General features: G+C 43.5%; 1 protein-coding gene and 1 pseudogene across 1 annotated transcript; one reads left to right on the plus strand and one right to left on the minus strand.

The window, feature by feature from the left end:
* Positions 1 to 1,963: 1,963 nt before the first annotated feature.
* Positions 1,964 to 21,494, minus strand: LOC125166405 (programmed cell death protein 2-like; annotated as a pseudogene).
* A 409-nt stretch (positions 21,495 to 21,903) lies between these two features.
* LOC125166406 (tubulin beta-4B chain-like) lies at positions 21,904 to 23,070 on the plus strand. Its single transcript, XM_047860341.1, has 3 exons — positions 21,904 to 21,987; positions 22,099 to 22,207; positions 22,563 to 23,070. Exons 1-3 carry the CDS (start codon positions 21,904 to 21,906, stop codon positions 22,679 to 22,681), a joined length of 312 nt encoding a protein of 103 aa, XP_047716297.1. The 3' UTR covers positions 22,682 to 23,070.
* Positions 23,071 to 24,734: the final 1,664 nt, after the last annotated feature.

Below are 24,734 nucleotides of genomic sequence, written 5' to 3' on the forward strand. Positions count from 1 at the left end.
TCCCCTCTCCCAGGTCCTCCTGATGACTCCTTATGTAGGGCATAGCTTCCACACCCAGACTGACACCTCAAACTTTAGACTGCCTGCTCTCCCCCTCCCCCACCCCGGGGCACTTGTTAAAATGCAGATTCTGACTCAGCTGGGGACAGGGCTGGCTGCCCTACATTTCTAACAAGCACCCAGTGGATGCTGCTGCCGCCCCCAGACCATCCTGTGAGTAGCAGGGCTCTAGATAATGTTGTCGGTAGAGTTTTGACACATTCTAGCTCTGGAGCTCCCAGGATAAACCTTTCCCTGGCAACATTAGCATATTAAAAACAAAATGAAACAAAGCTGCACCTGGTTGTGCCTGTGACAGCAGTGTCACATTCCCCCGCCCCCACCCCACCTGTCTGGAGAATTTCATAATCTACTTTTTTTGCTGCAAACCCATTAAGCCTATTAAAAAGGAACTTTTTCTTTTCCTTTATTCACTGATCTTTCATTCAACAGGTATTTACTGAGCACCTACCACGTCAGAGGCACTGTGTAACACAGAAAAATTCCCACCCATGCCTTGGACTGTGGCAGGAGTCATTATTGGAAATGAAACCTGACCCTCTATTATTTCTCTTACAATTCTGCTTCCACACCGTATAGTGCAAGCCCCCTATATGGCACTTCTGATACCTGCTGAAAGCAGACTTACCCTCTCAGGGACAGCTCACCCTACCTCCAGCCCTGCCCAGTACTATACTTCTGTCCCCACAATCTCCTGCTGAGCAGTTCTGACCTTTGGCACCTGCTCCATCCCTCTTCCTGTAGACATTCATTGCTCACCCATCCATTTCCAGATGTGGCTCCCCTTTCCCAATCTGTTTTTTCTGAACGCCCACGTGGATTTCCTGCACCCCCTTGGTTCTGACAATTTTACACTGAAATTCTGCTTCTCTCTCTGCTACACTTGAAGTTTCTTAAGTGTAGAGAATGGTCTCAATCACTTCTCCATCAGCCAATTTTTGCTGAACTGCGTTTTGTTATAAGTACTATGCCCCCTGGTAGGAACCTCTGCCTGGTGGTTTTCCCATCTGAGATGCCCATGGACCTCAACCTGCTTCCAAGTCATTAGTTTTGGCCTCACAGCTGCTGGCAAAGGGCTGGGCTACAGACTGCTGAGGAATGAAAAATGTTCCAGGGTGAACGTGCATCATCCGTGCTATGTGACATTTTACAGCCCAGCTGTCGGGCCAGAATCAATAAAAACCCTGTCAGCACAGGGTGAGGAGAATATGAAGTAGGCAAGCAAAGGGCAGGAGGGTTTGGTGCTGATGTCTCTGGCCAAGCATGTTACCACTCTAGAGGGAGAGTGGGTCAGGAATTTTAGATCTGCTCCCACCCTGGAAATCTCAACTTTGGATATAATGCAATGGAAAAGGAATCCAAATGCTCTGTGCCTTCTAAAACTAGTTCTATCTTGCTTCACCTAATGTTTGGCACGGCTAATCTTTCCTAATTTGACAGTTTTGTAACCATTTCACTTTACATCTTCGGATTGCTAAAAATCCATTCTTAACAGAAAACAAAACTTCTTTTTCCTTACTTAGGCATATTATCCACTTTTATTGTAGAAAGACATATACATATAAGTAAAAGGATCATTTCACTTGGTCTCACCATTCATAGGTAACCAGTTCACACCTGGTATATGTCTTTCCAGATTTATTTCTGTGCACATACACATGTACAAATATTTTTATGAAAATATGATCATACTGTGAATACCATTTATAATGGCCCCTTGGTATGGATCAGTTTAGATCCAGATCTTGTTTGGTGTCCATATAGGTCTGTACTGTTAAGACTGCATAGTCTTGTGCTGCATGGATGTACCAAAATTTATTTAATTCCCTGTCACTGGACATTTTTGTTGGACATTGTAAGCAATGCCTAAAATAACATTTTTGTACTAGTGTCTCTGGTATAATTATTTCCTTAGGATAGAGTCCAAGACACAGAACTTCAAGGTCTGAGAGATTAGCAGCATTTTTAAGGCTTTACAACGATGTCTATGAGGTGTATCTGTTACATCTTGCTTCATACAAATTCTTCTGTGTATCCAGAGCCCAGTCTACAGCTTTGAGCACCAGGGGGGCCAGCCGGGCGGCCTAGTCAACACTTCTGCCTAGTATGTCTGCCTCAAGGTAACTGAGCTGCTGAGGTATGGCCTGGAATTCAAATACTCTCTTGGCACTACAGGGGCAATCTGGAATACCCTTTTCTGGGGGGATATTTTCACCAGGAATCCAGATCAGGACAACACTTCCGCCAATCTCTGAGAATCTTGTCCAGATTCAAAAGCTATGGTAGGTTTAAACTTCTGGAAGATTTTCTCTTCCCTGGACTCATGTTTTGCTGTGGAATCCAATTCTTTCTCGTGCGCTTCACCCACGCTTCCTATGATCTCTGCAACATCACCCTTTCCCACGACTTCAGGCGTAATGCCATCTTCTGTTTCTATTACAATTTCAAATCCTTAAAAGAGGAAGTGTGAGTCTGGAACTCAACTATCCAAAGCGGTAATGTGCTTTGGGACATCTGGAGCAGGTCTGGGGGCCCAGATAGCCGCAGGCCCTGAAGAGGGGAGCACCAGACTCCAGCTGGAAGCACAAGGATTCTCCTGTCTGTGGGGACGATCCTCAGAAGGTGTCTCATAGGAGTAATACTCCTTTTTCCTGATTCCTAAAAACTCACAGCCGTCTTAGCCTGGTGGCTCTGGTAGCAGAAAAGGAAGAAGCCTCGGTGGAAGGCATCCCACGGTGGCCAGGCAGCGACACGTGGACACGTGCACCTGCAGCACAAAGCGCTCCATGAGCGATGAGCGAAGCACAGCTCACAGGCCGGCTGCTACCCCGGCGGCCCCGCCCGGCCCCGCCCCCTCCGCGGGCTGCTCGCCCACCTCCTTCAGAACTGCTCCCAGACAGTTCTCTCAGCCCAGCGTGTCCTCCTCCCCAAGCCCTGCTCCGCCTCCCACTTAAATCCTTCAATATATTCATAAAAGCTGTTTTTAAATCCTTGTCTGATCCTGACATTTAAAAAATCTGTCATTTCTGGCTCTCTTTCTATTGCCTTGATCTCCATACCCCCGAAATATGGGTCACATTTTCATACTTCTTTTCATGTCTACTATCTTTTGGTTGAATTTAAGATATTGCAAATGTTTTATTTTCGGGCATTTGGATTTTGTTGTCCTCTTTGACAGAGTGCTGGGCTTCCTTCTTGCAGGTAGTTCTCTTACTTGCAGATCAGCAGGGTCCTTCCCAGGCTTGTTTCTAAGCTCTGTTGGGTGAATCTGGAGTAGCCTTTACTTTAGTGCTACTTAAGTTCTGTTCCTCAGGTGTGACCTTTCTGGGATTTCTACTGAATATCCTGGGTGTTCATCGACATATCTCCATGTGGCTGGTCAGAACTCAAATGTCTCCAGTGCCGTGCAAGCTATAATTACCAAATAGTTTCTTTTTTCTCTGGTAGCTGTTCTTTGCTTGGCCTTGTGGAATCTCCCCTGTATATCACAGAAGCTAGCCTTCAGCCAGAACCTTCAAAAGTGTCATGCAGATTTATGGAGCTATTTCCTTGCGTTGCTTTGCAACCTCAGCCTCCCTCAGCGTTCCAAACGTCTGTCTCTGTCTTCTCAGCTCAGCAAGACTGCTGTGCTCTGCTTGGATTCCTTCTCTCTGCACCATGGTTTAGAAGGTTCTTCGGGCAGAAAGCACAAGTGATTGTAGGGTTCTGCTCATTTCCCCTTTTTTTCAAAAGGTGTGTGTTTTCTGAGGACTGGAAACAGTGGTTTCTTATATCCTGTCCAGTGTTCTCATTGCTTATGGCACAAGAATTGGTCTGGAATCAATTTACTTCCTATATATTCTTTTAATGAGGTTTGGAGGGGGTTATTATGTGGTTTTAAAAAAATACAAATACAAAACCAGTATACTGGTTCTAAGAGAGGTTTTCCTCACTCTTAGAAAATAAATGGGTAAAAATAAATAGTACCTTTTCTGCCTCTGAAGACATGTGATGCCACAAAGGGTTGCAGCAGCACCCATGAGGGAAGCTGATCTAAGGGGAAGGCCAACAGGATGTTGACAATAACAGTTCTAGAAAACACCTAGGTCTGTGATAACATCAGTGAGATGACCAACCCTGAATCTGTCCTAGCTTTAAACTAGCCATTCTCAAACAGTCTCAGGGCCCCTTTACAGTCTTAACAATTATTGAAGATACCCGGGTGGCTCAGTTGGTTAAGCATCCAACTTCGGCTCAGGTCATGACATCACGGCTCATGAGTTTGAGCCCCACATTGAGCTCTCAGCTGGCAGGACAGAACCTGCTTTGGATTTTCTGTCTCCCTCTTTCTCTTCTTTGTCTCTCTGTCCGTCCCCCTGCTTGTGCACTCTCTGTCTCTCAAGAATAAGTAAATAGGGGTGCCTGGGTGGTTGAGTCAGTGAGCGTCCTACTTCTGCTCCGGTCATGATCTCGCAGTTTGTGAGTTTGAGCCCCACATAGGGCTCTGTGCTGACAGCTCAGATCCTGGAGCCTGCTTTGGATTCTGTGTACCCCCCTCTCTCTATTCCTCCCCTGCTCATGCTGTGTCTCTTTGAGTCTCATAAATAAATAAACATTAACAAAAAATTTTTTTTAATAAGTAGACATTTAAAAAAAATTAAAGAAAAAATAATTATTGAAGATCCCAACGAACTTTTGTATATGTGAGTTATAGCTATCAATGTTTACTATATTATTAATTGAAATTGAGAACATCAAAAACATGTATTTATTACTAATTTAAATAGATAATTGGGACACCTGGGTGGCCTAGCTGGTTGAGTGTCTGGCTTCAGCTCAGGTCATGATCTCGTGGTCCACATTGGGCTCTGTGCTGACAGCTCAGAGCCTGGAGCCTGCTTGGATTCTGTGTCTCCCTCTCTCTCTGCCCCTCCCTGGCTCACAGTCTGTCTCTCTTTTTCTCTCTCTCAAAAATAAACATAAAAAAGTGTTTAAGTAGATAATTAATCTATTATAGAATCTAAAACCGATGACATATTACCACAACTAACATTTTTATGAAAAATAATGTCTTATAAAACAAAAAATAACTTAGGGATACCAGTGACATTGTTTTACATTGTTTTTGCAAATCCCTTTAATGTCTGACTTAATACCAGACAGCTGGATTTTCATAACTTCTTTTGAATTCATTTTGCTCTTATCTGTTTTGGTTGAAAAAACAAACAAACAAACAAACAAACAAATCTGGCCGCACTCAGATATGTAGTGGAAAAAGGCAGGAATATTTTTATTCGTGTTGAGAGAATTGTGGACATTCTTCTTTAGTAGACACCAAAAACTTAACAAGTTGCAGTTATTTACAGGTTATTTATAACGTGGGCTCTGAAAGGATCACCAAAAATACTTATACTCTGTTACAGGACTCAGGACATTTTTACTGTACAGGGTCAGACAGTCAATATTTTCCACCCTGCAGGCCTTGAAGTTTCCATTACAGCTGCTGAGGTCGGCCAGTGTAGCTTGACAGCAGCCATTGATGATATGTGGACACATGAGTATGGTTGTGTTCCAATAAAACTTTATTTACAGAAACTTTTTTGAAATAAACTTTTTGTAAACAACTGTTGACTTCTGCTTTATTACAAATTAAAATCCATCAGTCTATCCTGCACTTGGGATGGATGTTTTTCACCATGCCAAGGCCCTGAAAGGGTTTTAGGGACTTTCAGGGGTCACTAGATCACATTTTGAGAACTACTACTGTAATATTTTTGTTATATGAGGTCAAACATTTCTTATTGTTAAAGGCATTTTCCGTTGGATCTTCTGTTCCTTGCAGCCAAAAGCATCCTAGGTGATACATTCCTGGGTGGTTTCTCAAGCCAGAAATATGCACACTAAGTTTCTATTTTGGATTGTGGGAAATGGCAAATCAAACCCAACCACATTCCTTCCCGCCAGTTTGGTGTGCGGGCAGTAGAATGGAAATAGCAAGTTGCATGTCCAGACTGAGAGGTCCTGAGCCCGCTGGGAGCCTCACAGCACTCTGGAACATTGCCCTGGGCAATGTTTTCACTGGGAAGTTTTCACGTTTTCACTGGGAAGAACGGGGGTAACCAAAGAGTCCTCATTATCTAGACAAGGGGCATATTAGTCAGGATTCTCTAGAGAGACAGAACCAATAGGATTTATATATAAAGACATTGATTATAAGAAATTGGCTCTCATGATTATGGAGACTGGAGAAGTTCTGTGGTCTGGTTTCTGCAAGCTGGACATTCAGGTGTAGTTCAAGGCTGAGTCCATAGGCCTGAGAATCCGGAGAACTGTTAGTGTGAGTCCAAGTCTGAGAACAGAAGGTGGATGTCCTGGCCCAAACAGTCTGGCAGACAACAAATTCCCCCCCCTCTTCCACCTCTTTGTTCTAATTCAGGCCTCCAGTGGATTGGATAACGCCTGCCCACACTGAGAAGAGCAACTGTTCTACTCAGTCTACTGATTCAAATGCTAATCTCATCCAGAAACACCCTCACAGAAATGATGTTTAGCCAAATATCTGGACACCCCATGGTCCAGTCAAGATGACACATAAAAGTAACTATCACAATAGGACAAGGCAGGATAAGTCAGCATGAACTTTAGAATGTCAGACTACAGGGGAATGCGGGTGTCTGAAAATGTGTTACCATGTAGGAAGACAGTGAACAGGACACCCCTGTCTGATAAGGTCCCTGTGCCAGCATCACATCTGCCTCCTACTGCTTAGAACCAACCTCAGGGAGCAGAAGGAGAGGGTGAAAACTCTGAGTTGACCGAGGGTCTCTTAAATTGACAAGTATTAATCTACATTGACTACATTGGCATTGTCATTTCTGCCAAACAGAATAGGGGCTCTTGAGATAGAAATTAAGATCAATTTTAGGAGGACTTAAAAATTTTTATATGCCTTTGTTTAAGCACTAAAAATTCATATTTCCTAACAATGGACATCATCAGACTCAAAGATTTTGCCAACCTGATGAAGAGAAATATCCCACTATCATTTTACTTCTTCTTTTTTTTTTTTAGTTTATTTATATATTTTGAGAGAGAGTGTGTGTGCAGGAGGGGCAGAGAGAGAGAGAGAGAGAGAGAGAGAGAGAGAATCCCAAGCAGGGTCTGCGCTGTCAGGGCAGAACCTGATGCGGAGCTCGAACTCACAAACCATGAGATCATGACATGAGCCAAAGTCAAGAGTCAGATGGTTAACTGGCTCAGCCACCCAGACACCCCCATTTCTATTTCTTAATTATCAGTGAGGAAAAGCACCATTCAGATGTTATTGGGGGCACTATTTTTGAATCCCCCACAGTGCTTTCGAATTCAGGGCAGTTAACGTTACAGTTTAGAATCTGCAGACAAACCTATGTGCACAGAAATGGGTGCTGCTACTTTTACCTTTTTTTTTTTTTTTTTTTTTTTTGAGAGAGAGGGAGAGAGAGAGAATGAGGATGGGGCAGAGGGCGAGGAAGACTGAGAGAGAATTCCAAGCGGGCTCCATGCCCAGCACACAACCCAACTCGGGGCTTGATCCCATGACCCTGAGATCATGACCTGAGCCGAAATAAAAACTTAGATGCTCAAATGACTGAGCCACCCAGGTGCCCCTACTTTTATCTTCAAAGTGAGTAGACTTAACAGTTTGTCAAGGACTAAATAGACCACTTACAAGACATATTGCTCCATTTCAAGTTGACTTTCTGCCTTTTTTGTATGTTGATGCTGTTTACCATGGAAATTCCATTTGTTTTCATATATACACTTCCCTGCTATGCCTTCCACTCAACTCTGTTGACTGGCTTCTGGAAACAAGGCCAGGGCACTAGGCTCTGCATGATTCAGGATTTTGTTACTTCCCAAATCTCTCTTCTCTTTCGCAATATTCTAATAAAAATAATCATATACTTCTTTGAATCTACATTCCTCATGACAGGCAAGTAATTTTCCGTGTTGTGAAATTTTCTTATATATATTAAACAGCTTTGGTTTCCTTGCCTGCAAGGGTAATATCCATCTATAAATGACTTTGATTAAAAACAAACTGGGGGGCGCCTGGGTGGCTCAGTAGGTTAAGCATCCAACTCTTGACATTGGCTCAGGTCATCATCTCAGTTTCATGAGTTTGAGCCTCACGTCTGACCCTGCACTGACAGTGCAGATCCTGCTTGATATTCTCCCTCTCTCTCTCTGCCCCTCCCCTGCTTGCACGCTCTCTTTCTCAAAAATAAATAATATATAAAACAACTTTTAAAAAAAATGGTACACAGGATAAAGAAGATTCCCTGAAATCCCACTTCTCTAACATAGCAGTTATTTGCTTTTTTAATATTAGCTTTAATCATTGTTTAACTACACAGATATTTTACAAACTTATCATGCTGTGTCATTAAGCATTGGTTACCAGTCTGCTATGTTTAGCCTACAAACATGATAAAACATAAGAACAATTGTATTATGGATTTTCACAGTCCTTGGCTGTTGTGAAATTCAAATATCATCACCTCTCTTTATTCTACATTTTAAATTAATTTATTTATTTACTCATTTATTCAAGAAATATAGGGGTGCCTAGGTGGCTTATTTGGTTAAGTGTCCAACTTCTGCTCAGGTCATGATCTCACGGTTCACAGGTGTAAGTCCCACATCAGAGCTTGGGGACTTCTTTGGATTCTGTGTCTTCCTCTCTCTCTGCTCTTCTCCTGCTCATGCTTGCTCTCTCTCTCTCTCTCTCTCTCTCTCAAAATAATTATAAATGAACGTTTAAAAAAATATTTATGGTGCTAGGCAATGCAGGTACAAATATAAATAAGAGAGACATTGTTCCTGCTCTTAAGGATATTACAGTCTAGGAAGGGAGATAGATATCATCATGTGATTTTCATGCATTTACCCATTTGAGCCTTGCATTCATGTTATATTTGCACAAGCATCAAAATAGGAATGCCCATTTTTTTTTAATGATCACACTAATTATGAACAAGTGGACTGATATGTGGCAGCTCTGTGTGTTTTGGTTGATCGAGTTATTTCCTCAGGACTATAAAAGCAGAACCATGGCAGGGATCTGGAAGACTTTCTGTCCACTTTTGTGGTTTAATCTCCAGACAGCACTGCCTTCTACTTCCTGCCACAGGATGGGTAGTCAGATAAAATGTTCTTCTGAATGAGAAAAACAATTAAGCATTGAAAATGTGAGAACAAGAAAACACCAGATAAAAATAGAACTCACCAGTCTGCTTTATGAGACACATTTTTAACTGGTGGATTTAAAGGTAACAGTTTTAGCTTATTCTATCCTTTGTGGACTACACCGCATCTATAAAGAGGAAGTCAGCAAAACATTAACTAACGGTACCACCTGGTATTAAAAAAAATGGTTTTATGTTTCAGGCCTAGAACTAATCATTAACCCTTTAAAAAAAAACTTTTAAAAAATTTGTTTAAGAAATATCACTTAAAACTACCAAGTTGAAAGAATGGCACAGTCAACTCTTGTATACCCTTCTTCTAATTTCAACAGTTTTTCATGTTTTGCCCATTTTCTGGCATTTGCTTGTGTATAGATATACATATATATATATATATATATTTTCTGAATTATTTGAAAGTAGATTATAGACATCATAACAATTCACCCTTAAAAGTTTCAGTGTACCCCTCCTAAGGACAAAGACGTTCTCTCTTTTTTTTTTAAATAATTTTTTTAAAAGTTTATTTTTTGAGAGAGAGAGAGAGAGAGCAGGGGAGGGGCAGAGAGAGAGAGGGAGACACAGAATCTGAAGCAGGCAACACAGAGCCCAATGCGGGGTTTGAACTCATGAACTGTGAGGTCATGACCTGGGCCTAAGTTGGATGCTCAATCAACTGAGCCACTCAGGCACCCCAAAAACATTCTCTTATATAACTACAAGGCCATTACTACCACCAAGAAACTTATCATTAATTCATTAGTGTCACCTAATATCCAAATGCCAGCCACAACATCCCAGGATCGTGAGTTGGCTCAGCCCATCTTCCTGCAGGCCTTGCTGCCTGGGCACTGGGCCTTGTCCCAGCCCTGTCCCCTGCCTGTCCAAACCTAGAAGTCTGACTTGGAGCAGAGACTATGTTGGACTGCCCAGAGCCTATGTCAGTCACCTCCATCCACCAGCACAGACCTCTGGATGCTGATGCCTTCCCACACCCCTATAATTGAGCTCACTGTTCCCTATCCCTGTGGGCTAGACTTGCAGCCAGGCTGATGCCTCTTGACCTTGACCTGTGGCCATTCAGTAGCTGTCCATTGATATTTCAAATGGCAAGTGAAGATGTTAATCATATGTAATAGGACTGGCCATAGACATTTCCAACTTGTTCTTGAGCACAACGCTACTAAAACAAAATGGCTTTTAGCAGCAACACCCATGCCTTAAATTTCATTAATATTTATGTCAAAAGAGATTTGCTCATAAAAGCAAGGTGCGTTTCATCTTCTTAGTGAAAGGAATGCCTTGGACCGATGAAGACCAAATTGTTGACGGTGGTGAAGTGAACTGCTTCAACTCTCATTCCCCTTGCTTATTTAATCTCTCAGCCTAAGTCTGTCTCTTGTAGCAGGGCAGGGAGAAAAAAACTCTTCAAGTCCCAGTGGCCACCTGCAATGACCGTGACAGGACTGAACACAATTAGCAAAGATTCCGTGCGAGGATGAATGGGTCAGGTGACACATACATTTGCCAGCCCTGGCTCTTGTCCTGGTCACTTGCACGTCCAGAGAACAGGGAGGACTCTGCAGAGCTCTTTGCCCATGGCAGAGAGATGCAGGCATTTCTCAAGGGCATGGGCTTATTTGAATAAGGAGTACTCCCTACTCCTGCCCACTAGGAAGGGGAACTTGCTGGAGGGACAAAAAGCCCAAGAGAAAAGGAAAAAGCCTAGGAGTGAATAAAAATAGAAACAGGCTCAATGCTCTGGCAGGCAAGATTCTCAGTGAATCTGGTCCTTCAGTGAGTAGAAATATCTCATTGAAGTGTAATCCCATGGGCAGGCTTTTGGGCTTTCTGTTTTCACCACTTTAACACCCTGACAAAGGGCTGCAGCATTGTTGATGCAGGAAGTGAAGGGAAGAGTAGATGGCTCCCTCCCCCCCTTTTTCCCTTTCATGCAGACAGTCCTGGAGGCTGTGTAGTGGTTACCTAGGCAACTGTGGATGTGAAACTCCAGAAAATGTGCTGTCAGGCGGCAGGAGATGCAACTGCTGAATTTTCTACTGGCATGACACGATGGATGCCAGGCCATTTTCTTAACCCCTCTGAACAGTTTCATCCTGCACCAGGAGGAGATCATCTCTACCTCATGTGTGCATGTGCATGTGTGTGTGTGTGTGTGTGTGTGTGTAAGTGCCTGAACTGACACTAGAACACAGAAGGAGCTCAGCGTGGATCTCCCTTCTTTCCCACTCACCTCACAAACATGTTGTACTGAATAGGCACCACTGAATAAATGGGATAGAGATCTGATATAGAAACAGTTTTGGTAACGAACGAGACATTAATTCAGTTTCTGTAACTGGAATGATACTTAACACTTGATAAGAAAGTTTAGTTTTGGTGTTAGGTGGTAAATCTTTTGTAAATTGAAAGATCATTTGAAATGCAAATACTTCTAGTTTATTGCCTTTATTAATTTGAAAGTTTGAAAACGTAATGTTTTAGATGCTCCTTAAGCCAATACAGCTGCAATTAGTAGGGGTTTGATGAGCCTCATAAATAGCACTCCCTTTTTTTTGCTCTGCATGAATTCAGACCAAATGAGAGACGGCTGGAGGAGTTGGACATAATATCAATGGCGAAATGGCAGCATTATTACCGATAAAACCCATAGTACTGACCAAGCAACAACAATGGGCCTTTTGATGCTGCTCCTTAGAATTGGAAAGACTTCACATTCCCACCCCAGGCCATGGCCCCTCCCCGTGTTAGCACCCCTGCCAGGGATGGGCCTCCTCGCCTCCTGGTACAGGCTGCCCACAGCACCCTCTCCTGGCAGGCAGACCACCATCCAAGCAACGCAGTGTAATTAGAGGTTGCGGACCATGTGGGCCTTAAGGACTTCAAAGGAGTTAAAACGAGACGTTTCCAATTGAATTAAAGAAACGAATTCCCCCTTCAGGACTCCGAGGCTCCTGGAAGTTGGTCACCAGTGGAAACTTAGCTGAGCCCCTGTCTTCAAGTGCCTTCAGCTAGAAAGCTGCCTCACCCACACGCATGGTCCCTTCCTCAGGGACATGTTGCATGTTGAAGAGGGCATGAAGGTTTAGCCCCCTTGCCTCAGTTTGGGACATCCCTGAAGGATCATCTCCAGGGCATCCCCTGGGACTCCAATATCCTTCTTGGACAAATCTCTCCAAGTCTGTTTCCCAAGGGACCGTTGGGAGACAAGTAATTTTCAAGTAACTGGATCATGTATCCAGATTGTAAGGAGGTGATAGACTCTACCATACAGAATTATATCTGGAAACTCACATTCTTCTGTCATTTTCTTCATATATTTATACGATCATATTTCTCCCCAGTTTTTTTTTTCTTCAGTTGCTTCTCTGTAGAGTTGCTATTCATCTGATGTTGGGCCTCTGGCTAGCCCTCTAATTTTTTTCAGCAAATTCTTTCCTATTTTCCATACCCCTACCCCTTTTAGATTTGCTTGACTTATATCTTCCAGGTTCTCAACTGAGTTTTCAATTATGTTCTTATATTTTCTAATTTTTAAGAATTTTTCTCAATTCTTTAGTTTTACCTTATATGTGTTCTATTCTTATTTCATGGATACACTATATCATCCCTTCTCTGAGGAGATTCATGAAACTTTTAAAAGATGTTTTCTTTTCCCTTCGTAATTTTCTCCATGTTTCTTTCTTTCTTTTTAATCCTTGTTTACTTGTTTGAGCCTCTGTCTTTCATGATAGAAGCTTTTTATAAGTATCTGGTAATCTTTAGTTGTATGCTCATTTTTTAAAAGTTTATTTAATTTTTTTTTTTCATAGACAGAGAGCACAAGCAGGGGAGGGTCAGAGAGAGAGAGAGAGAGAGAGAGAGAGAGAGAGAATCACAAGCAGGCTCCTCACTGTCAACACAGAGCCCAACATGAGGCTTAAGCTCATGAAGAGCGAGATCATGACCTGAGCTGAAATCAAGAATTGTATGCTTAACTGGCTGAGCCACCCAGGCCCCCTGTGTGCTCATTTCTAAGACAGAGTCACTAAGAAGCTAATCAGGACCTCCGAGCCCATGCGTAGAGCGTTTTGAGCATAAGATTCATTAGGTGAATTATGGGTGATCTGTCCTGTTGTTTGCTTGGAGAACTGTCAGTGGCAGTGTACAAATTGGACAATAGCTGAATATTTGCTCTTTGATGGTGAAATTTTGTGTGTCAACTTAGCTGAACTATGGAACCCAGCTGTTCAGGCAAACAATAGTCGAGATGTTGCTGTGAAGGTATTTTGTAGACATGATTCACATTTCAACCAATTTACCGTTTTATTAACAGATTACCCTTTATAATATGGATGAGCCTCATCCAATGGTTGAAGTCCTTAAGAACAAAAACTGAGGTTTCCCAGAGATGATTCCCTTCCAGACTGTCACATAGAAACCCTGCCTGAGTTTCCAGCATGTGGGCCAGCCCTGCAGATTTCAGGCTTTCTTGGTTCTGTTTCTAGAGAAACTGACTGATACACACTCCTTTACCATATGATTTTGCTACTCCACCAATCAAGAAGTGGAGTCTATTTCTCCACCTCTTGAATCTGGATTTGGCCACATGATTTGCTTTTGCCAATGGGACATTAACAAGTGTGATACAAGGAAGGGTAGGAAAAGGACTTGTGGATTGGGGCTTGCCCTCTCCTGCCACTGGGGACCATTTTGCCACCACATAAACAAGCAAGATCAACCTGATGGATGATGAAAGACACATGGTTTTTCCAGCTGACATCAAGCCAACTGCCAAACATAACAGTGAGTCCCTCACTAGACCAACAAGCCTGCCAGCCAATAGACATGTGAGTGAAGCTACCCTAGAACATCAAGCCCTAAATGAACTGGCCCATAAAAAAACCACTCAGCCAACCTTCAAGCCTATAATTAGTAGTAAATATTTTGTCTTAACCCACGAAATTTGGTGGTGGATCTTTATGCAGCAAAAGATAGCATATATAATCATTATTATTACGTCTTTCTTCTTAAAATGATCATATGGCTCAGATTATCCCCACCAATACCCTGCTTCTTCTGCCTGGCTGCCAGCATTCCAACTGATGAGTAGAAGGCTGTAGTTTTGAGCATTCATAATGTAAATATTCATTTAGTCCCCTGAATAAAGTATGGCCAACTATGAAGTTTTAGAGGACATAAGGTGTTCACACAGGAGACTAACCTCACTTCTAACAACAAGTGCAAGTTCAAGGGGCCCCCAGAAACACACTCAGTTTTAGTAATTTGCCAGAAGGATTCACAGAACTCACTGAAAGCTGTTATGTTCATGGTTATGGTTTGTTATGGAGAAAGCATATAGGTTAAAATCAGCCTAGACAGTTTAAGTGTTTGCCTTTGGCTCAGGTCATGATCTCACGGTTCATGGTTTCGAGCCCTGCATCAAGCTATCAGGCTCTGTGCTGACAGCTCAGAGCCTGGAGCCTGCTTCAGATTCTGTGTCTCCTTCTGTCTCTGTCCCTCCCCCACTCACGCTCTGTCCGTCTCTCTCTCAAAAATAAATAAACATTAAAAAATATATATTTTTAAATCAGCCAAGACAGGAGACACTTGGGGAAGAGTCCTAAAGGGTCCAAATGTAGAGATTCCAGTCATCTTGTCCCCATGGAATCAAGGACAATGTTAATCCCTAGGATATGTGTATGAAACACACACAACCAAGGAAGTTCACCTGAGCCTGTGGGGTCCAGAGTTTTTATTGGGGCTTTTATCTCCTGCCATCAGGGACACATACTCCTCACATGGCCAACATTTAGTCTCTAGCCCCTTCTGATACCTTCAGTCTCTAGTTCCTGGGAGATCTAAACTAGTACCAAAGCCCTTATCATAAAGCACATTGACAGACTGTCTGGTGGCTAAAGCCCTCAAGCAAATAAAAACGCTCCTATTAGACATTCCAGGGCCTTAGAAATCACTTCCCAGGAGCCAAGAGCAAAGGCCAGACCTCCCTTTGGATAAGAATAAGTTTTCACTATATAGGTCACCCCCAAGCTTTTGGCCAAGACTCTGTTACAGCAAAACAATTACCTTTGTCTGGGCATCTATAATTAATATAGCATTTACTACACAAAGCAATAGTAACTCACCCTATAAAGCCATGACATACATGTTCATATTATTGTACTGGGTTGATTACTCTTTTCCCTTCTCAATGTATGCTATTTGTACTTTATGATAATCTTGTACAGAACTGTTTAGCATAAAAATTAGGTGATGGTTAGTTAAATCCAGTTGTTCCTCAAGCCAGTCATTTTATTAATCCTGATGAGGACTTAATTCAATTTCTCAATGTATTTGATTATCAATATCAGTATTACCATAAGACCTGTTTACTTAAGGTGGTTAACTCTGATCCACAAGGCCAATGTTACACCATATCACCATATCAGGTTGCACAGCAACCTGAAAAATAAGAGTCAAAAGATCTGCCATATTACCAGAGCCCCACTGAGTCATTATCAATTAGTCCAGTCCATCATTGAATCTTGTGATTTCTCTCTGAGTCATGTCACTCAGTTTGTAGGCTTCCATTTGACTGTGTCAAGGTTTCAAAGGCAAGAGTAGTCCACCAAAGTGTATGGCTCCACCCTTTCAGGCATCTGGTGTAATTGGGCTAAGAGACAATACCATCTCTTGTCCGAGTCTCTCTCAAGGCCCCAATATAATAGTGCATTTCCTTCATTGTGTAAACCATTTATTCATTCCTTCTATCCTCACCTTTTATCCTCACCATTCCTCCTTCTCCACATTTACCATTTTAGTTTTACCAAGCATTTCCACCTTCTTTTTTGGAAAGGATTTTATGTTTGGCTACTGTATTGGTCTAGATTGCCAGCAGCAATACTAGTCTAGCAAGTACCTCTCCCTCAATCCTCTTTCATTCATGTAAGATAGGGTTTCATGTGTACAGAACTAGTGGACTTTCTTGACCTCTAGATAGTGTAGCTGCATTCACTGTTAACCTCAGTATTGCAAGATGAGATAAAGGCACCACCCACTCCATCAGACCCTTAGTAATTCTGACATAAGATTCAAAATTATGGTGACAGTTTCTTGCTTAGGGATCATCCCTCCTACTGGCACCTGTGGTTGTTGCTCTGTTCCCAGTACCACTGTATTAGGTAGGAAAAAAGAAAGTTGAGGTTATATGGGGAAGAATTGTAGAGTAATAGCATCCCCTCCTATCTCATTCCCCAGATCTCATAGAAAAATGGAGAAATCTACCTGATGGGTACACTTCATTGGCCCTCTTTATGTTGAGTGTGAGCACATACTCATGAAGGCATGTAAGCCAGCCCTTCATGCCTTAATCATCGACTGTTCTAGTTATCTATCAAACTATCAGGATCAAAGTATGTTTCTTGAGCTGAAGACATGTGACTTGATGGCACAACTTGGTACAATATTTTCTAGTTCAGTCCTTTCATAGTATTTTGAACATTCACCTCTATCACTAGGTATGCAAAACTCAATCCAGAGCAAGTGTCTACTATGGCAGGAACCTAGTTGTAATCTCTAGGAGCATCAGTTCGATTTGACAGCTATGTGCATAGCCTTCCCCTTGGAGACTGCCCCAGAGCCATCTGCAGCCTCTCTCTTTCTTGTGGGCAGACTGTACAGTTGGTATTTTGTGCTTCATAGGGTGCAGGAGGAATATGTCTAAATTTAGCCCATCTCTGAATTGCTATAGGACAACACAGGAGGCCACCTCAAGTGAGTGCGCAAGGATTGCCACTGGCCAATTCCAGCTATTTCCTGATACCAGGAGGAGGTTCTTCTCATAGGCATTGACATGTCCTACTTTAATGTACCTCTTGTTGTGCCTGGGTGTCTCAGTTGGTTAAGTGTGTGACTCTTGATCTCAGCTCAGGTCTTGATTTCAGGGTCATGAGCTCAAGCCCTGCGCTGGGCTCCACACTAGGCATGAAGGCTACTTAAACAACAAAATTAATAATAATAATTATTATTACTATAATAATTATAATAATTATAATAAAATCATAATAAATAATAAATAAATAATAATAAAGTTTTAAAATAATAAAAATTCCCATAATGATTTTCATAAGGCTGTACCCCATATGGATATCCCTTTAATAGGCCAGCTTTCCATTGTCTATCTGCCTGACCCCACAGCCCGGCCATTGGCCACCACCATGAGTCAGTAAAAACCCAAACACAGAGGCAAATAGCAGGCATTCCAGCCCACTGAGCTGAATTGTTTTTATTTTCTTCAATAAGAATGGCTTGGAACAGTTCACTTTGGAATTCTTACCCATAAACCAAGAGGCTTTTTGTTGGTCAATAGAGAGTTGGTCAATAGAGAGTGGTCAATGTCTACTCAAATAGACATAGGGGCTAGCAGCGCCTCAGGTGGTTCCAAAGTCAGACCCAGAGAAAAAGGAGCTCCCTGCTCAGGAATATATCTCCTTGTTTTCCCTTAGCACCATTTCCTATATAAATAATTTCTTTTTTATTATGGAACTCTTCTGAGCACTCCCCTCCCCATTATAATATTTTTAGGACATTATCCAAGACATTATAGGTATTTCAATATTATTCTATGTCTTTCAGTCATAGGAACAATTTCAACTCATGTCAAATAGCAAGCTAGTAATTGTCTTTCAAATGGGAATGTTCTGGAATTTTCAAATGGAAACCCCAGTGGTCATTGCTGGGTGGCACTCGCAGGCTTTTGCCATTAGCTCCAGTCTGCACCCAACATAGGGTTATTGTACAGATAATCTGTCTGTACCAGCACCCCAGTCGAATTAACAATCTGTGTGGGCTCAGGCAATGTTTTTGACTCCCATTTAGCTGTCTAATTAATAATGGCTGAAAGGAGGCTTTACATGACTTCTGTATGATGATACTAGGTAGGGGAAGCATGCCTCAATTAGACACAATATTCACCCCCATAATATATTCAGGTAACAGAGACACAACCACTTCTCATAGTCTGTTCAAACATTTCATCCAACTTTTCACCTGAATCCCACTATTTCATTCTCATCCACCCAATCTAACTGTAGCCACTGTCAGAACTTTACTTTCAAGCATTGGCATCATGGCACACAGGGCTCCCATGTCAAGGAGTCCCAGAAACATCATTCTTAGACTCCTCAGCTATTTTACCCACTCATGTGCACAAACCCTTGGGCCCTTTGGCCAATCATTAACTTGATTAGGTTGTGGAACCATCACCTCAAGCAATTCTAGAGAGGTTTTCCCATTTTCATCTTTGCCATCCAACTTTTGAAATTCTTTCAAACTAGGGTGAATAAAGCAGATTTGTGTAAGGCCTTTCAGTGTGGGGTCCTGCAGTGGCTCTCATCAGTCTGTCCAGTTTCTGAGATTGCTGCAGTAAGACCTTTATTTTGGTCCCTTCTATGTCTGCTTTATTTATCCAGTAACTGTGTAAAGGTTTCTATCTTCCTGGGATGGGTCTCTAGACTCTCCCTTTTGTCTTTTCCCCCCATTATCTTGCAAATCTTAACTATCTGTGGCTTCAGTTTATTTCCTTTGGTGACAGACAGAACAGACTGATTCCAAAGTTTGGCTCAGCCTCAAGATCCATCCCAACACTCTACCTTTCATTTTGGTTATTACAGATAACAACAACCAAGGGAGTGATATTTGCTTGTTTCTTGTTACTTTGCACTTCCTTATGCATCCAGTGAGACAACTCCTCCAGGAGCTGGAGCCAAATTTCTAAATTCTTTTGGTAACTTTTACCTCCAGTAACAAATTGTGGCACAGCTCCAGTTCTGTATCCTAGGTGACCCCGTGGCCACCCAGGAATCAAAGCCTCACCACCCCCCACCCATTCATTCTTCTTTCTTGAACAATGTTTCCATGAGTCAGGGTCAGGCTAGTGAATCCCACTTCTGACACAAACAGGGAAGCATTTGGGCCAACTGTGAAGTCAGAGGGAACAGTCTCCAAAAACATCCTTCCTTCTGACACGAGCTGCAAGGTCAACAGTCTCCAAGATTACCCTTAGGTTTGATTATTCACTAGGAGGGCTCACAGAATTCACTGAAAGCTGTAATACGCACAGTTAGAGATTTGTTTTTAAAGGGAAAGTCTATAAAAGATACAGATTAAAATTAAGCAAGAGAAGAGCACAAAGGGAAGAGTCCAGAGGAGAACTATACACAGAGTTACTGTTGTCCTTCTATGGAATGAGGACATGTCATTCTCACTGCATTGATGTGCAACAATATGCAAGGGGTACTTCCCACTAGAGAAGTTCACCTGAGCCTCAGTGTTCAGAGTTTTTATTGTGCCTCATGTGCTTGTGGATGTCCCAGCCCACACATCCAAACCCCATCATCCCCTTTTTACATGCAGTCTCCCCTTGGTCCTAGGGGTGCACACTGAAGGCATGGCCTGCCCTCAGGGAGACAAAGGGAGAGAGACTTATACATGTACTACAAGTGGGCTCAGAGCAATTTGGGCAGGAATTTCAGACATTCTGGGATTTGGGACATGATCCAAAAGAGGGGTACAAGCTTTGGGTGGATAGGACCTCTTGGTTCTACAAGTGTCTCCTATGGGGAGGTGCATGGCAGAAAGGAAGAAAGGAAGAATTAAAGAGAGAAAGAAAGAAAGAAAGAGAAAGGAAGAAAGGGAAAGGAAGAAAGAAGGGAGGGAGGAAGGAAGAAAAGAATGCCCATAATTGGAATAGATCCTGTTATTGAGCTAATCTTATTAACCCATATCAAATCTTTAGCTAGACTGCCTGCTTTCATCACCATAAAATTTTGATTTCAGTTCTTGAGGCACTAATTGATCAAAAAGGTTTACAAAAGCATGTTATATCTACGAGCCTAGATGTGGAATCCCAGTCCCAGACAAAGAGGCTTTACCTTCCTTCCTTGCCAGGTTATGAAGAAGCCTTAGAACAAGAGTCTAGGGGATCGAAGGACTCTCAGAAGGCTTGACTGTCACAGCAGATCACACAGGGAAGATTTTTGCACCTGGAGCTGCAGCTGTGTGGGCCAATGACAAGTGTGCCAGAACTCCTACATGTTCCATGTTCTGCTTCAGGAAATGACCAGAACTATGGACAATCTTACCAAAGACACCAACATCATCACCAGAGAACCAGGGGAAACTCCAGTGAATAGTCCTTAACAATTGTCTGGAGTTGGACAGGATTCTGGCTTGCCAAAAGGGTGCCTGGGCAGTGGTCAGAAGTACTACTGGGCATGTATTCCCATAATGTCTATGCCACCACCAGAAATATTCACTGCACACCCAGAAATCCACCAAATTGCCACTGTCATCTTCCTTCTGCCATTAAGTATGCTTCAAGTCCAACATCTCAGAGCCTTCTTAGCTAACTCCCTTCAAATTTCAAATTGTGGTTGTACTCCCTAACTTAATCCTTAATAATTATTCTTTTAGTGTATTCCAAAGTATACCTCTGTGACACCCCTGATCTCAAAGACCCTCTGACACCTGTCAGTCTTAGGACATGCCCAGCAGATGATAACAACTAGTCTTTCTGAGCCAACAAGAACATGGAAGCCAGCCCACCTCTGACAACCAACTGAACCAACACCAACCTCACAATGACTGTTATTCCATCCCCCAGAGCAGATTGTATGCATGAATAAAAGGAGTAAATGACCAAGTGTTCACAATTTTCCACTTCTTACCCTCTACTTTGCTTCACCCAAACTTATGCAGGCTTTCCCCTACCTACAACCCATAAATTTGGCTTGCCCCAAGTTTAAACAAGCACACCGGTGAACACCGACCTCCTGAACAGTTCAGTGTGAGAATCTGCTGACTTTGGAGAAAAATATTCCCCACTGCACAACCTGATATTACACCTGCAGCCCCACCATCTTCCCTCCTCACCTACATAGTCCCTGTTGATCCTGCCCACCTCCCCCTATAAAAGACAAGTCTGTTCTGATGGACATTGGATGCTTGCAACTTTCTGAGATCAGAATGTTAGATAATTTCCCTAATATGAGCACCATCTGGACATGATGATACATAATGTCAGAGTCTGACTTCCTGTCTGGGAGGCGGCAGGTGACCGTCCTGGGGCTGGGACTTCCCACCGCAGTGGGCAAGGCAGGAGCCAGCGTGGTGCAAGGGTGTGGGCGGGCGCCTGGACAAGGACGTGGTCTCTTTCAGAACCGCCATATTGCCCACCCCAACCTCCCCGCCCCCTTTCCTGCTGCAAATTCACAATGGAGCCTGTGCCCTCAGCGTGCCCTGCTCTGGCCACTGTCCCCAATCGGGCTCCCAGATTCCTCCTGCCTGCCCTTCCCCAACCATCCCCTGCTGGGGGCAGGGGCGACAGGCCACAGGATGTCAGTGGTAGAAAACTGTGCTGCCTGGAGGGCTGGGTGGGGCTTGCGCCAGGAGACATTGATCCCTGGAGGCAGTCTCTCAGGGCCAGGACCCGTCCATCAGCTGGGATGCTGTGACATTCTGCCCTGCCTGGGGGTGATGGCCTCCCCAGCATCCATAGCTTTCCCTAGAAGGGGATCTGCTGGGCTCACCCTCCTGGTTCAGTGCCCTTCGCGGCTTTGCAGTCTGTGGCCATAATATGGCCGATGCTCTGCAGATTTCCAAGCCCCTCTGCAGCAGCTGCTGGAGGAACAGGGGCTTGCGGCTACAGGACTCCTCCACTGTCTGACCACAATGGCCACTGTTCCAAGGACATGACAGGGAGAAAAGGGCCATCCTTCTTGATATTTAGGATGCTAGGCCATCATGTGGTTTTTTTTTTTTTTCTCCCCAGTTTTGGGAGGTCATCAGTGATGAGCATGGGATCGACCCCACTGGCAGTTACCATGGAGACAGTGACTTGCAGCTGGAGAGAATCAATGTGTACTACAACGAAGCTGCTGGTGATTATTTCAGTGTTTTTTGTTTGGTTTTGTTTTTTTGCCCAGTCAACCTTGCTTTGCATACCGTGGCAGGCGGAATGTGCTAGGAACATAAAAATGCCAAAGACATGCTTCTTGCATTCATTTTAAATGTCAACTGGCAAAAATACACTTTATAGTTCCTTACGACTCCTGCATGTTTGCCATGACTAAGCATGCCATCATCTCTTTTAAAGCAGAAAAGCACCTCTGCTCACTTTTGCCTCAGATGCTAGAATTTTCTCTAATGATTCTGCCGTGAAAGGCACATAGAGCACAGTCTTGCCTGTGATTCCCTTGCCCACTGCAGGTCTAAGTCTGGCTCTGTTCCCCACAGGTAACAAATACGTACCTCGGGCCATCCTGGTGGATCTGGAGCCAGGCACCATGGACTCGGTCAGGTCTGGACCATTTGGCCAGATCTTCAGGCCAGACAACTTCGTGTTCGGTATGTAGTCCTGATCCATGGCAAATGGCTCAGTGAGTCTCCTTTCTCAACACTGTGGAAATCATCGTTCTTGGTGCTGAATGCTAAGGTGGAGATTGTGTGTCCATGGACAGCCTTGGGTCCTGGCCACTTCTCTGGCCCCTCTCTGGGCAGCTCAAAGAGCTGCCAGCCTGCAGAGGGCTTCTATGGTGCTCCTACTACAGAGCAGCCCGTGGCAGTAAAGAATACTGAGCAGTGATGAACCTTCCAACAGGAAGGTTAACAGGCTGCCGGTAATGTCAGAGGGCCCGAGACAGCAGGTAACCACTTCAGGCAGCCAAAGGCCAAAGGCACAGGTTGTGACCAGAAGTGGAGACAGCAGCTTGGAGCCCATCTTCTTTTTGGATCATATTGTACCCTTGCCCTTGCTTGTTTATTGATTGTACCTACATTAAGTACATTAAATACTGAATGCAGACCTGTACAAACTGGTCATGAACATGGTGCCTTTATCAGCCCCTAATGGTGCCCAAGATCATCCGCAGATGAAATGTCCTTCCCTACAATCCAAATACTAACAGCAGAGGAACAGGAAGAGTGAGATCTTAGCAACTCCGCAAAGAACCAGGACAGCTTCATATGAGTCACCAGTATGATGAGGCTGCCCAGAAGCTGATGTGGTCCGAGCTGCATTCATAGCTCATAGTCAAGAACAATCGAACTAGTTCTGAACTCAGAATCCTGTTTCATAGGGCTGCGGGGAGGGAGTCCAGGAAGAAACTTGAAATGTTTAGCCAGTGAGGCAATACCTTAGGAGTATGAAAACTGCGGGTATCTGAAAAGTGTGGAGAAGATACACATCTTTAGCTGACGAACCAAACCTGAACCAATGGCTAAATGGTATGTATCAATAGATAGGAAGGAACTTTCTAAGGAACTTTGTAGCAGACACTGTTGGTACCAGGCCATGTTCCTGTGACCCTCATTCTTCCCAGAACCCCTACTGCATGTCCTGCCCACAATGCCCCTTTGGAAGGAGGACTGTTAAAGGACAGACTAGAGGCAAAATAGGCCAGCTTTCCTGGCTCTTGGTGTGACAATTCTGGTCCCTTACAGATCCCTCAGTGTGGAGCCCTGTGCCCACCCCAGTAACCTGCTTGCAAATGCAGCTTGGGGACTTCCCTTTCCTGGTTCGGTTCCTCACTACCCTCTTGCTGCTTCCTGGAACCACCTCCCTAGTAAACTTCACTCCCTAGTAAGCCTTGTCTCAGGTTGGCTTGTGGGGGACTGACCTAAGACACTCACCAAAGAGGAGATCCTGTCGTTTTTTATTGCTGTGGGATAGGTTACCACACAGTGGCTTAAAGCATCATAATCATCTTATAGTTTCTGGGGGCAAGAGTCATGGGTCTCTGCTCATGTCCTCAACTGACCATCCTGGGCAGCTCCATCTAGAGCCCATGGCCCTCTTCCATGGCCTTGGGTGATTGGCAAAAGTCAGTTCCTCGCACTCATAGGTCTGAGGTTCCTGTTTGCTTGCTGGCTGTTGATCAGAGGCCATTCTCTGATCCTAGAAGCTGCCTGATGTTGCCTGCCACCTGGATATCTCCACAACGTGGTAGCAGCTCCTTCAAGGCCAGCAGGAGAGTGGCTCTACTGCTTCAAAATTCTGATGTCTTCTACTACCAGCTGGAAAAAAATTCTTTGCTTTAAAGGAGTTCATGTGATTAGAGGAGGCCCACCCACATAATCTCCCTATTTTAAGGTCAGCTGACTGGAATCTTAATTATATGTGCAAAATCCCTTCACAGTAGTACCTAGATTAGTGTTTGAGTAACTGGGAAGAGGTTGTGTACACCCCAGGGCCAGGTGGCTCTCAGATATGTGTTAGAATTCTGCCCTCTCCAAATGGACAGTTTGGGGAATGGAAAGCACATGGTCTTTGAAAAGTCTGGTTCTGACATTTGAATCTATGTTCACAGAGTAAATGATGTTTCTACTTACTAGTTGTATGGCCTTGGGCAAGTATTCATTCTCTCTGAGCCTTAGCTTCTTTTTCCAGAAAGTGATCATAACAGTATG

The sequence above is a fragment of the Prionailurus viverrinus genome, chromosome B2, assembly GCF_022837055.1.
Source record: "Prionailurus viverrinus isolate Anna chromosome B2, UM_Priviv_1.0, whole genome shotgun sequence".
Taxonomy (NCBI): domain Eukaryota; kingdom Metazoa; phylum Chordata; class Mammalia; order Carnivora; family Felidae; genus Prionailurus; species Prionailurus viverrinus.